This window comes from Fusarium oxysporum, genomic scaffold (genome assembly GCF_000149955.1).
Source record: "Fusarium oxysporum f. sp. lycopersici 4287 supercont2.46 genomic scaffold, whole genome shotgun sequence".
NCBI lineage: Eukaryota > Fungi > Ascomycota > Sordariomycetes > Hypocreales > Nectriaceae > Fusarium > Fusarium oxysporum.
The window spans coordinates 1-12,661 of record NW_017264849.1 but is presented as its reverse complement, the minus strand read 5'-3'; the positions used below and the strand labels follow the sequence as shown (position 1 = coordinate 12,661).

The window sequence follows — 12,661 nt, the reverse complement described above, 5'->3', positions numbered from 1 at the left end:
GCGAGCGTTGCAGACTGGTTTCTCTCAGGAGGAGCGCGGTCGCGCGATGGCTATCTGGAATATGCCTGTGTTGCTGGGTCCGAGTCTCGGGCCTGCTGTGGGTGCGTATGTCTCGAGAGGTCTGGGTTGGAGATGGAACTTTTGGCTGCTTATTATAATGGTAGGGAGATTCGTTTCTGACGGTTCTGTATCCTGCATGTACTGATATGTTGTTCCAGACTGGGGCTGTGCTTGTTATCTGCGCCTTCGTCCAAAAAGAGACTCACGCTCCAACCCTTCAGAGAAAGAAACTCAGGAAATTGCAAAAGGAGTGTGACACCGCAGACTTGCCAGTCGCAACGCCGCACAGCCAACTCATCAAGAGAAGCCTGGCCCGCCCATTGAAGATGCTTTTCTTCTCGCCAATTATCTTCGGCCTCTCATTCCTGACCGCAATCGCCTACGGAACTCTATACCTTTTATTCACGACGGTCTCCGAAACCTTCAAAACGAAATATGGCATAGTCACCAACGTCGGTCTTATCTATCTCGGCTTCGGATGCGGTCAGATTGTCGGACTTATACTCTTCGGCATGGTCTCAGATCCAATCCTGAGAAGAATGGCCCGAGGCGGCGAACTCAAACCCGAGTACCGTCTCCCCCTCATGATACCGTGCAGTGCGATAATTCCAATCGGGCTTTTGGTATATGGATGGACAACAGAGTATGGAGTCTTTTGGTTTGTGCCTGTCATTGGCACGTTTATGATTGGGTTTGGGATGATCACAGTGTTTACTTCTGTGAGCACTTATTTGGTAGACGCTTTCCCGACTTATGCTGCTAGTGCTACTGCGGCGAACACTGTACTTAGAAGTATTGGAGGTGCGCTTTTGCCTCTTGCTGGTCCAAAGATGTTTGATGCCATCGGCCAGGGATGGGGGAATACATTGCTTGCGGGTGTATCGTTGGCTATGATCAGCATGATTGTTATATCTTATAGATATGGGGAGCGCCTAAGAACCGGGGCAAAGTATCAGCTAGACTAAGTTCCTTCGAGTTACAAGAATGAAATACTGTGTTGTCTATTTATCTTGTCAAATGATATCCGGTGAGCTTGGTTGAAACCCGTCAAGACCCCATGTCACAAGTCGATAGCATGCAGCTACGCCGCCTCTTGTCTCGTGAGAATACTTCTCAAGCCCATGTAAGAAAGAAACAACAATCTCACGCCAGTCTTGAGGAAGTACTAGTCGCTTAGATGCAGTGACAGAGTGGAAATGGAGGCTCCGAGCAGCACCAATCAGTATCATAGAGCAAGCTGTGCTATTTCGAATCCATATCCACAGTCCATGATCGAGCTTGTTCATTCGATCCACAGCCTTTAGTCTCCAAGCGCAATACTGGAGGCCCAGGGAGGCTATACTGACTATCTCATCATCCAGGGCGCTGGGGAGTTCAAGGTCGTAGTTGAGACACAGTCGTACGAACGGCCGACACAGAAGCTCCTTGATAAAGAGATACCGCGAACGAAGGATTCTTTTATAGATATTCGACTCGGGGGAAATAGTTGCATCCGGCGGCGGGAAAGATATCTCTGGCGGTAGGGACAGATACCAGTCTTGCAGCTGTGAGCCGAAAACCTCGTATGATCGGAGTAAAGACCTGGCTTGCACTTCGCTGGGGCACCCGGAGATCTCGACCTTGGCGTCGACGATGCGGTTGATCAAATGTCGGGCGGCGATGTCTGCGAGGAAGTAGTACCAAGCTATAGTCTCGTCGAACAGGCAATTCGCTGCTGGCGGTGACGGAAACGTGAGGCGATCCTCGATGTGTTCCAGCATCGAGCCAGGCAAGCTGGGTATCTCGTAGCGAATCTCGCTATGTGCGACCACCTATATTAGTAATAGGACATACTGACAGAGCTTCTCACGTACACTTCTGATTTATATGCGGTGTAGAAAATGCTTTGCTTGATTGCTTGTGGACTGGAAGGGGAATTCTGTGGCCAGGAAGGCATGGTAGATTCTCTATGAGCTGTGTAAGTGTTGACATCGGCGTTCTTAATCCGTGATGTCTTACCTGGCCCATATTGCAGAATAACAGGAGTTTCCTGCCATCGTAAAATACCTCCAGGCCTCGAGTGGTTGTAGATTACACATAAACCAGATGCTACAACTCACGTCAGTTTGCTTGCCTCCGTATAGATTCGAGAACTACAAGAGGTATATCCTCTGCACCAAAGCATCTTACCCTGCCAAACACAAACACTGGGCTGATTCCAACGTATTGTGACTCATTGCTCTCCCAAGCCGTTTACACGCGACGCTCCAGTACCTATAAGCAATATCCGTGGTTTGGTCAACATCCCAACTATTATGGCTCTTTGGTGTTTCGACATGCGGGTCGTGACACAATGCGCCGATGGCACATACAAGGGCAACAAGGCATGTCTGCGTCGTCCAGTCCAGGCCATTTTCGGAGACTTTTGTAACATACTGGTCGAGAACAGCGACGTCTAGAATGGGGTTGACGCTGTGGACAGTACTGAGATAGCATTTCTGCAACCTCTTTAGCTCTGGGAAACGTATTGGAGGGAGCTCGTCGGGCATAGCCATCAAGCTCCCGTCATCGACGGGGATAGGGTCGATTTCTTGTGGAAACACATTCCATGTCAAGATCCTATCGAGTCCTTCTGAGAATCTTTCAACGTGACCTTCGGGAGCTGGAATGGACTGTGGTGTAGCAGTTAAGTTGACCAGGGAGTCAGCTTCACTATGTCTTGTTGGCTGTATTACATGTTGGGTATGAGAGGGTGTATCGGATACGTCCGGTGAGCGTTGTTCTTTCACAACTTGTGATAAGTCTCGGACGGCCTCCAAGATCTGCATGCCCAAATCATGACTTCTTCAGCCGAAAGAGATCCTGGTCAGTTCATGGAGTCAAGAAAAGGAAAAAGAAAAACGTACAAGGGCCGATCTGCCGAGTCTACAGTATCGTATCGGCACTCAGAGTTGCTCTTCTCACAGTAGCTGCAAACCGGCCAGCGGCTGTCGCACTTCGTCTTCCTGGAACGGCACACTTTGCATGCTACGGCAACGCGTCTCCGGGTTGGCTGGGCGCCCGAGGATCGGTCTCCGCCCGTTGCATTTGGCTGTGGGTCAAGGCGAGTTCTCTTGTTTGTGCGGCTGGTCTCCGTTGAAGCATCGTCTTGGGTGTGGGCTTGAGACTGCATTATGGGAGAAAGAAGAGAGGGTATCGAGCAGAGTAAGAGGTTCGGGTCCTCCCCGACCGTGTGCAGGGTTTATGAATAAATTAAGTGCAGGCTCAGCTAAAAGCTGGGGCATGCTAGTCCAGCTCGGCCTAGCGCTGTAATTTTAGGTTAGTAGGTGTCATTCACTTCTCACTCATGCAAGGGCCTACCCTATATCAGCACCTTGGATCAATATTCCAGGGTAGGTAGCTGGCCTAATACTTGAATTTAAGGAGCCTCTATTCTTTATTACCTTTCTTTATCAAGCTATATAGAAAGGCGTTTTAAATGCTCGGCATTGTTCACCAGGCTTTATGCTTGTTCGACTAAGACATACTGGTCCTGCCTTTGACTCTCATTAACATTCAAGCACAAGCAGGTTAAGCCCCATTCGGGCTATCCGAAATCCATCACAAGTGATTGATGTCGGTCACAATCTTAACTCCCAGCTTATGATACATTATACTACAGAATCACCCAAAGATCTCTTGATCCATTTTTGGTCTAGCTCATCCATCGTGACCTTACCTACGCCTCTCGCCTTGATCGTATCTCGCAGCGTCGTCCTAAGCAGGTATGTCGGCGTACAGCTCCAAGCATGGCACCAACTGTTATTCCGTACATCCCCATATGGACTAGCCATACAATCCTGCGCATCATAACATTCCCAGAACGTGTCTGCCCCTGCCTCCACCATACCGCCCCAGTAAGACTTGATAAGATCAACACATTCATTGTAGCATCCCAGCATCGCGAGAGCGTCGCAAACGTGGTGCCATAGGTAAGGCGTTAGTGGCTTCACGGCATTTGGGTGTGCAAAGAGTGGCGAGGAAGGCTTTGCGAGCGATTTCTGGAGGAAAGGGCTCCGCATAGAACGAGCCATGCGGCGGAGGCGTAGCTGATTTGCTGAGCTTGCCCAGACACAAAAATACCGTCTTTTAGGAATGAGTTTGCAGCGTCTGTCATTTTGAGAATTAATTCGTTGTAGGGAGGCTGCTTGTTCAGGCGCACGGCGAGCTTGTTCGTGACCTTCAGACAATAGAGTAATACCCCGTGAGCTCCCGCGCTCTTATCGAGACCCTTTGCCCAGTCGAGAAAGATGTGATGCTTGCTGCGCTCGGCCTCGAAAACATAGGAGGTGGAATTGAGGTTGCTCAGTAGTCGCTTTGGACAGTCGAGAACAGTCTCCCAAAGGAGAAGCCCAGTCTCCATATCCCCAGAAGCCTCAACATAGTCATACACAATAGCGGCAAATAGAGCATCGTAGTCGGCGATGTAGTCTGTCGAAGCCGTCAACGTGGGATTTTCAAAGATGCACGCTGGCAACGAGCCGTCCTCACGTCGGACTGCTGCAAACTGGAAAAGACATCTCTTGACAAGATCTAAATCCCGAAATGTGCTGTAGTTTGCTAGAGCTTGGAGACGAAGATCTCCAATCCAAAGCCTTCTATCTCTCCTTGGGCCATCTTCAAATACAGTCTGCATGCAATCTCTCAGCGTGGAAATACAAACGTGGTCGATGTCCTGCAGAAGGGGATCTGGAAACTCCACCGCATCGATCTGATGGCCTTGACTGACGGCGCTGACTGATTCGCATCGTACATTCGAGAACGACACCTTGAACTTGGGAGACGTATCAATGATCTGAACGCGCAAGTATCGGAAGGAGTATCGACGGGGAAGACTTATTGTCTGCGGGCATATGTCGATATTGATGACCTCGTCGGGAAGCCAAGCGGTGCTGATCCAGGTGTTCACATTGTTCATATCCATTGTCACATCAAGTGGCGACTCGCCAAAGGTGAGACGGAGCCGACATGGCGCGTCCATGTTTTGCCCGACGTAGTCCAAGTGGAATGAAAGATATCCGACCATATGGATGCCGAAATCGAGGATAAAGTCGGACCCTTTTCCCCAAGAGAGGTCGTTGATGTCATGGTCAACAGCGCAGGCCTTGACGCCGAAGAAAGACCGGCCGGCTTTCTCGAATTCAACTATCCTCTGCGGAGCCCGGGCGCATCGATGAAGTTTGGGCTGTAAGTCGTTCGCGATGCGCTCAAAGGTTTGAGCCATGGTTGCTGTAGGCTCGGAGCTGTTTGTTTCCTGCATATCGTCTTGAGAAGCTGGTAGATAGGCAGCACACCTGGACGAAGCAAGCAGGAGGATAATCGTTCAATGTAAACCGATAATTGAAAAAGCCCGAAAAAATAATTTTCGCTCCAAGATAAACCGAGATTGACGAAAGATTCCACTGCAATGGTTCTGGAGATTGAGTCGCCGCTGATATTTCTGGATCTGATTGGCGATCGGGGAGGCTCCCCGATCGTACGGAACCTGCTCAGCCAATCAACAAAGCCCAATGAGAGTCTACCTCCCGGGGAGTGTCCCCGAGGTTAGTCCCAAATTTCGACAGCATCAGAGGTCTAGAGCCGCCACTGAGCAAAAGCTTAACAATTCTGCACTAGTTTCGCGGTAAGATCCAGTAGGAAAATCATTGCAACCCATTTGATCGTGCATTCAGCGCATTCAAGCCTTTACATCATCAATAGTTGAACTGTTCCAGACGGCTAAAATCTTAACCAGAGATGCAGCATCTTTCATGGCCATGATCCTATTGAGGTTACCCATACCCCACATCGTTCTGTCACCTGCCACGAGACTCAAGGAACAGACTCCAGTGGGTGGCCTTGACCCCGGTTATTCTCCCCGACATCTCGTGCAAAGTCCTCACGACAACCCCATGGGGAAAACATTAGATCCATACTTTCGGATCTTGAGAGAATACTTAAAGGCATGCACCCGACAGCTTACTGATCTACATCACTCATCTCCAACTTTGACCACCATCACCTTTCATCAGCAATAGTTGCATTGCCTCATCAATAACAGCTGTCATGTCTTCTATCAAGTCCAAGCAAGGAGTTGACAACTCCAAACTCGATGATGAGGTTGGCGAATTCCACGTCGAGCAAGCCTTCAAAGCATCCGAGGTCAAGATCGAGACAGGAGTCCTCTCTTCGGGATACGAGTCACTCAGCTTGTGGGAAACCGTCAAGCTCTTCAAAGTTGCTACGGCCTATTGCTTCGCAGCTGCTTTCAGTGCCGCTACGGATGGATATCAGATCGGGTATGTGTATTTCGCCTCTCTTAACTACATGTGCATGATTATTAACTTGAACCAGCATCAACGGCAGTATCATTGCCAACAAGGGCTTCGTTCATCAATTTGCGACTGCGACCAACGCCGACGGAGTCGAATACCTTACTTCTCCTATTCTAGCTGGCTGGAGCTCCATCATGTCTGCCGGTCAGATCATCGGAATGACGACGATTCCCTTCCTGTCCGATAGATATGGCCGTAAGACTGCAATGTGGACCTATTGGACTATCCTTGTCAGCAGCGTCTTGTGCGAGTCTCTAGCTAGGCACTGGCCAGTTTGGCTCGCCGCTAAGCTCCTCGCGGGCATCGGAGTCGGATCTCTTCAGTCGACTCTGCCGGTCTATATCTCCGAGTGTGCCCCTACCCGTATCCGCGGAGGTCTTCTCATGTGCTACAGTCTCTGGTGGACCATTGGATCCTTTTTCGCCTACATCGCCCTGCAGCTGCTGAACCGCAAGAACCCCAACATCTGGCTGACACCAATTTATACCCAATGGGCTCAAATCGGTATTATGTGTGTCATTTACGTCTTCCTCCCAGAGTCACCCGCTTGGTGCGTCAGTCGTGGCAACGCAGATCGTGCTAAGAAGCAGCTGCTAAGACTCAACCGCGGCGTCGTCGACTATGATGAAGAGCATCAGTATCAGATCCTCGTGCAGACTTTTGAACACGAGAGAGAGGTTGCAGCTCAGCAGAAGAAGGAGCATTGGTATGCCATCTTTCGCGGAGTCGATGGCCTTCGAACTGTCATCTCGCTCTGGCCCAATATGACACAGCAATTCATTGGCCTTACCCTTTTTGCGACCTTTGGAACCTACTTCTTTCAACAAGCCGGTCTGGCTGATCCTTTTACGATCAAATGCATCACGTCTTCCATCAACATTACCACGCTGTTGATCGTCGTTTTGGTAGCTGACAAGATTGGACGACGCCGTATCTCCATGCTACGCCACGACGCTTACATGGACGTCTTGTGTAGTCATTGGAATCCTTGGTCTGATCCCGACGACCACGGTGACTAAAAACATCTTTGTTCTCTTTGTATGCCTCTGGAGTAAGTCTTCCCATGTACCTAAGCTCATAATCTGTGACACTAACATTCTCTAGATGTTGGAATGATCTCCAACGGTGCTGCTGGTTGGGGCTTCATAGCCGAGATCTCTTCTCTACGTCTTCGACCCTACACAGCTGGCTTTGGCGCTGCGTGCACTTGTGTTGCTGGAGTCATCATGAATGTGCTCACTCCATATATGGTCAACGCCAATAAGTGGAACTGGGGTTTCAAGACTGGCTGGTTCTACGCTGGTGTCGGACTGCCCTTCCTTGTGGGCACATGGCTTCTACTTCCCGATACATCAGGGTAAGTAACAGAGAATAAAACAATATAAAGAGCACTATGTACTAACATGCACTAGACGAACTGCAGCTGAGGTCGATGAGCTTTTCGAGAGGAAGATTAAGCCTTGGAGATTTAGCAAGACCTCAACCACAGCCTGATAGGAGAGGAAGGGCCTATGTATCTTGGCCAAATCTGGGGATGCCCGAGAATCGAGTTTGTTTTAGCTCAGCCAGCCTTCAACGTCTACTTTTGGCCGTTCCTGTATTTGCTTTAGGTCGCCACTTGAGAAGCATAGCCTTGGAAGCGTGTGATATTGGCAATATGACTTAGATTGCATTGCGATTTCCCGACCTATACTGCACTATTGTAGACACCCCTCATCATTGTCTTCATTGCACTGTTCTTGGTGTCAATCTTGGTCTTATCGATAGTGTAGGCTATGATAGCGGTACAGCATCCCATTCGACTCCTGAACTTGGCCTAAGACATAACGGTCTGATCAATTGGGAATAGCATTCGAAAGTTTAAGCAAAAACACTATAAAAAAGAGCTTTAATTATCTAATTGAATAGCTATATAATATATACGTTGTTTGTAAATAAATCTAGCTGCAGGAAGAGTAACTTTTCTATTACTCCGGGAAAAGGTAAATTGTAAGATATAGAAAATGTAAATTGACCTACGATATAATAGCGCCCTTACAACGGTGACTTTTTCGATTGGCCCTTTTTGGAAGCACGAGCTAGCATTGATGGAATTAATATGTATCAAGAGATTGGATGGATCTGTAGAAGAGTCGTGTATATAATCAGACTAAATACTATTTATCTCGTCATAATAGTAATTGCAATAACTTTGACAGCTCGTGTTCTATTCGGGCCTCTATTGTTCATCAGGCTTCGTCTTCTTCTGTCCACCCACAACGTTGTTTCAGCTAGTCAGGGATAGCGTGATGCGCACAAACTATGGCAGTGTGGAGCTTAAAGTATAATATATGAAAAAATATAAGAACAAAAAGTTTCCCTCTCAAGACTTTCTACCCTGCCTTACCTTCTTCCTGCCTCTTCCTGCCTGTCGCATTTGGCCCCTAGAATGCTTTACTTTCTTCTTCTATGCCTTCGCGAAGGATCTTGATCTGCTTTTTTATTTCGACCCAGAGCTCCAGTTTGTCTAGGTCACCTTTATCTGAGGCTAGGGCATCCCCAAAGTCATCGTCAACTAACACCCAAGCCTCCGCAGAGCCTCCGACTGTTGGCTTGATCTTTGACCGCCGAGCGATGGCTAACAGTGTTGCCACAAACGCCTCCTGGATGTAGGCAAAGCTGAATTTGTCCGTGATCTCAGCGATGGCCCTGCACAACTTGTCTGGGAACTCGATGTCTTTGTTGGGTTTAAGCTTCTTCTGCCAAAATCGGCAATATGCCTCTCGTTGGTCAATGTTTGGGTCGGGAAAGTAATACTTTCGGTCGAACCGAGATGGACGTTTCTAAGTTATTAGCGGGCAGTTATATGCCAGGGTTAAAACACTTACTGCGATTCCTGGGTCTAGGAGTTCCAAATGGTTAGTGCTGGCGATGATAAATATGCCATCGTTCCGCTTTAGGCCGTCAACCTCGTTCAAGAAGTAGCTCCTCACGTCGGGTGTGACGAGAGAATCAATATCTTCGAACACCAAGTAGCAGGGCGCAAACTCCCTAGCCTTCTGAAAGATCATGTAAAGAGCGCCCTGGGGCCCATTCCACGACTCTAGGCTACGCACATAGACGGTGGGAATGGGAGGGGTTCTATCAGCCAGCATATGCATTGCAGCCTTAATGCTGATAGTCTTTCCGTTCCCAGGGGGGCCATGGTAGATGATTCCTCGCTTCCATGGTACTCCGAGACTTGCGTATGTCTGCCTCGACTCGAAGAAGGAGATGTGGTCATTTATGAGCGACTTCTTCATATCCTCGTCTAGGATGACTGATTCCCATGTTGATTTCTGCGCGCTCTCCCACAGCTCGCGATCTTTGTGGAAAAAGCCCTGATCGAAGACCCAAACTTCATTATGCAGGTCGCTTGCCCATGACCCGACGGTGAGAACAAGTTGATCAGCTTTGTGGACATCAGCCGTGAGGATATAGTAGTTCTTAAGTTGTGGGTAGGATTCCGACCCATCCCGACCATCGGCCAGATAGACAATAAACTCCTCACCCTCCCATTGGTAGAGGAATTTGCCGAAGATGGGCGCCTCGCCCAAGTATCCTTTATTGCCATCCATCCGACGGGCGGGCGGCAAGTAAACCGTCCATTCGAGCGACGATGGCAGCTCGCCCTTGTCTTGGATTGGAGTCACGGTAGCGTAGCCAGCGCCTGCGAAAGCCAGCAAGTTGCAAGAGCTGCCCATGTCGCTGTACTGTGGGACCACAACAAGGGTGAGCTCAGGGTATTGCTTCTTGAGAGCCGCGGTAAAGATAAGATCGGTATTAATTCGCTTGCCGTCCGAGTGCTCAAAGTAGGAACTGGTTGCGCCATCGCCATCTTGGACGGGTCGCATAGACCTGAAGGGTAGCGCTTGCGAAGAAGTAGGCTTCAAGATGACCGATTCAGGGTGTCCATGGTAAGGAGAAGTATGCCCATGTTTGATACCGTCAGGTATTTTGGGAGTTGGGAGACTCATAGTCGGGTTCTGGGAAAGGCGTTGCTGAGTTGAGTAGCCTGGAAGAATTGAAGTCTGGTGGCTGCTCATCTTGCTGCTTCAGGTTTCCAGTGGGTATGCCTAATATTTGTTTTAAATTGATTGCAACTGGGTAGTTCCGATGGTGCTGACGAAGAAGTTGAAATAGACTACAGACGTGGTTGCCTGGAAGGAGAGGAGAAGCTCGAACAATTATGACGCTGCGCCCGCCAATACTGACAGGGGTTGTAATTTGCCAGTTTGCCTACGTATATGCTGCGCCTCTATTAATAGCCTAAAATGCCATCGCTAAGTAAGCTACTAAATATTGGCCATCCATACCTGCACAGGTACCTATATAAATAAAATCATATAGGTGCTTGTATAAATAAGATATTATTATATTAGTAATATTAATTAATTAAACGCACCTTATATAAGTACATTAAAGCTAATTAATTACTTAAGACTTTATCTATTATATATCCTAGATTTAAATTTTTTTTTATTTATTTAATCTTCTATTAATTAGTATTTTACTTATCTTATTTATAATAAATTAAGCCCTTAAAGTCTTTTTTAATAATACGTTTTACTTTAAAGCTATTTTTAAATTAATTTATCTAAAGAGAAGTTTATAAAGCTTAGATAAAAAAATACTTTTTACTTTAATTATATAATAATATTATTAGTAAAGGGGATATATAATCTTAAGATATACCTAAATAATAACTAAGCAAATTTCTTTAAGTATTAGTAATATATTAAATAAGTTATAAATATAATAGTTAGTTTCTAACTATAGATAAACTAAGCCATACTAGGTTTATTATTAGCAGATTACATAGGGCGTGGTGCTAAGCTTATTAAAGTATTATATCTCTTAATAGTAGATTTAATGCATATTAGGCTTAATTAATATAAAGAAGTTTTATTAATAGCTAGTAAGCTAGAATCTATAAAAGTGCAAATAAATATATTTTATATACTTAAGGAGGTTATAGTTAATTAGTAAGGTTATTAAGGGATTAGTACTAATCTAAGTAGATTAGCTACTAATTATAGTAGATTATCTCTAATTATAGAGTCTTAGTACTAATTATCTTTAGCAGGAGATATATTAATTAGTGGAAAATATAAGGTATATATAATAAAACTATTAGGGTTATAATATAATCTCTCCCCTCCCTTAGGCCTTATCCTTAAGGCCTGGTTAATATATTTTCTATTAGTTATCCCCTAGTAAGTTTAATCTTAGTTCTGTAATCCCCTTAAGATATTTAACTGCATAGCAAAGGCTAAGAAAACCTCTATTAAAAACTAAAAATCTCTTTATATCCTTATTATAGCATTTAGGAATCCTATTATGCCTTATTCTAATTATATTTATTAAAAGATAAAAGAATTATATATCCTTAATTCTATAAAATTAAATTACTATAATCCTTATATAAAATCTAAAATATCCTATAATAATTATAGACTATTTATAGCAGCTAGTATATTTACTTAATATAAGGTTATTTTATAGGTTTTACTAATATAATATTAGCTTAAAAATTTATTAATAAGAAGTATTATCTTAAGTATAAAGAAGAGGCAGCTAAAGATAAACTAATTAATCTTTAGGCAGAATCTACTTATATTTATAATATAATAAGTACTTAATTTACTAAAATTACTTATTTGCAGTATTAGTATTATTAAGTGGAGGTAAGAGGTATAGATATAATTTAGTATAGCCTTAGTTCTATAGATAAATTAAAAAAGGCAGAATAAAATAAATAGGCTGCATTAAAGAATGCTATAGCAGGTAGTACTTTTTAGGACTGGTTTGCCGTTACTAAGTAATCTAAGTAGGATTCTCTTAGTTTAAGTGCCTTTATTAACTGTTTTTCTAATTCTAGTATTAGTAGAAATTCTTTAGGAGTTATTAGGTATTAATAAGGTATTTTAGTAGTTCCTATATGTTTTTGCTTTTTAGGTAGTTTTTCTATTTTATTAAGTACTCCCTTTAACTATTTACCCGGCAGGTATCTCTAATAGCCTCTGCTTTATAGACTCGAAATTCGCTCTCGACACTGCGACCAAGAGACGACGGCGACTCGGCTTCTCCAGAAGAGCGAGAAGACTATAGCTCGAAAACCGGCTCACTCATGTACGGAATGACCCAGACAAGGCCTGACTTAGCATTTCTGCTCTCGATACTCTCAAGATACATGTCGAATCCATCGCCAGCGCATTCACAATTGATCAAAAGAGGCTACCGCTATCTAC

At 45.4% G+C, this 12,661-nt stretch overlaps 5 protein-coding genes across 5 annotated transcripts; 2 read left to right on the top strand and 3 right to left on the bottom strand.

Moving 5' to 3' along the window:
• Positions 1 to 46: 46 nt before the first annotated feature.
• FOXG_22758 (uncharacterized protein) lies at positions 47 to 1,025 on the top strand (the record flags this gene model as incomplete). Its single annotated transcript, XM_018403173.1, has 2 exons — positions 47 to 160; positions 219 to 1,025. 2 exons carry the CDS (start codon positions 47 to 49, stop codon positions 1,023 to 1,025), a joined length of 921 nt encoding a protein of 306 aa, XP_018258186.1.
• Positions 1,026 to 1,073: 48 nt separating this feature from the next.
• FOXG_17135 (uncharacterized protein) lies at positions 1,074 to 3,211 on the bottom strand (the record flags this gene model as incomplete). Its single annotated transcript, XM_018397148.1, has 5 exons — positions 1,074 to 1,857; positions 1,914 to 2,006; positions 2,059 to 2,148; positions 2,230 to 2,883; positions 2,946 to 3,211. The coding sequence occupies 5 exons, from the start codon at positions 3,209 to 3,211 to the stop codon at positions 1,074 to 1,076; spliced, it is 1,887 nt and encodes a 628-aa protein (XP_018258185.1).
• An 816-nt stretch (positions 3,212 to 4,027) lies between these two features.
• On the bottom strand, positions 4,028 to 5,302 carry FOXG_17134 (uncharacterized protein; the record flags this gene model as incomplete). Its single annotated transcript, XM_018397147.1, has 1 exon — positions 4,028 to 5,302. One exon carries the CDS (start codon positions 5,300 to 5,302, stop codon positions 4,028 to 4,030), a length of 1,275 nt encoding a protein of 424 aa, XP_018258184.1.
• An 821-nt stretch (positions 5,303 to 6,123) lies between these two features.
• FOXG_17133 (uncharacterized protein) lies at positions 6,124 to 7,886 on the top strand (the record flags this gene model as incomplete). The annotated part of the gene is made up of 4 exons (XM_018397146.1): positions 6,124 to 6,356; positions 6,412 to 7,403; positions 7,497 to 7,749; positions 7,805 to 7,886. 4 exons carry the CDS (start codon positions 6,124 to 6,126, stop codon positions 7,884 to 7,886), a joined length of 1,560 nt encoding a protein of 519 aa, XP_018258183.1.
• A 618-nt stretch (positions 7,887 to 8,504) lies between these two features.
• On the bottom strand, positions 8,505 to 10,568 carry FOXG_17132 (uncharacterized protein). Its single transcript, XM_018397145.1, has 2 exons — positions 9,260 to 10,568; positions 8,505 to 9,214 (listed from the first exon to the last, which is right to left on the bottom strand). Exons 1-2 carry the CDS (start codon positions 10,454 to 10,456, stop codon positions 8,816 to 8,818), a joined length of 1,596 nt encoding a protein of 531 aa, XP_018258182.1. The 5' UTR covers positions 10,457 to 10,568; the 3' UTR covers positions 8,505 to 8,815.
• Between the last annotated feature and the right edge of the window lie 2,093 nt (positions 10,569 to 12,661).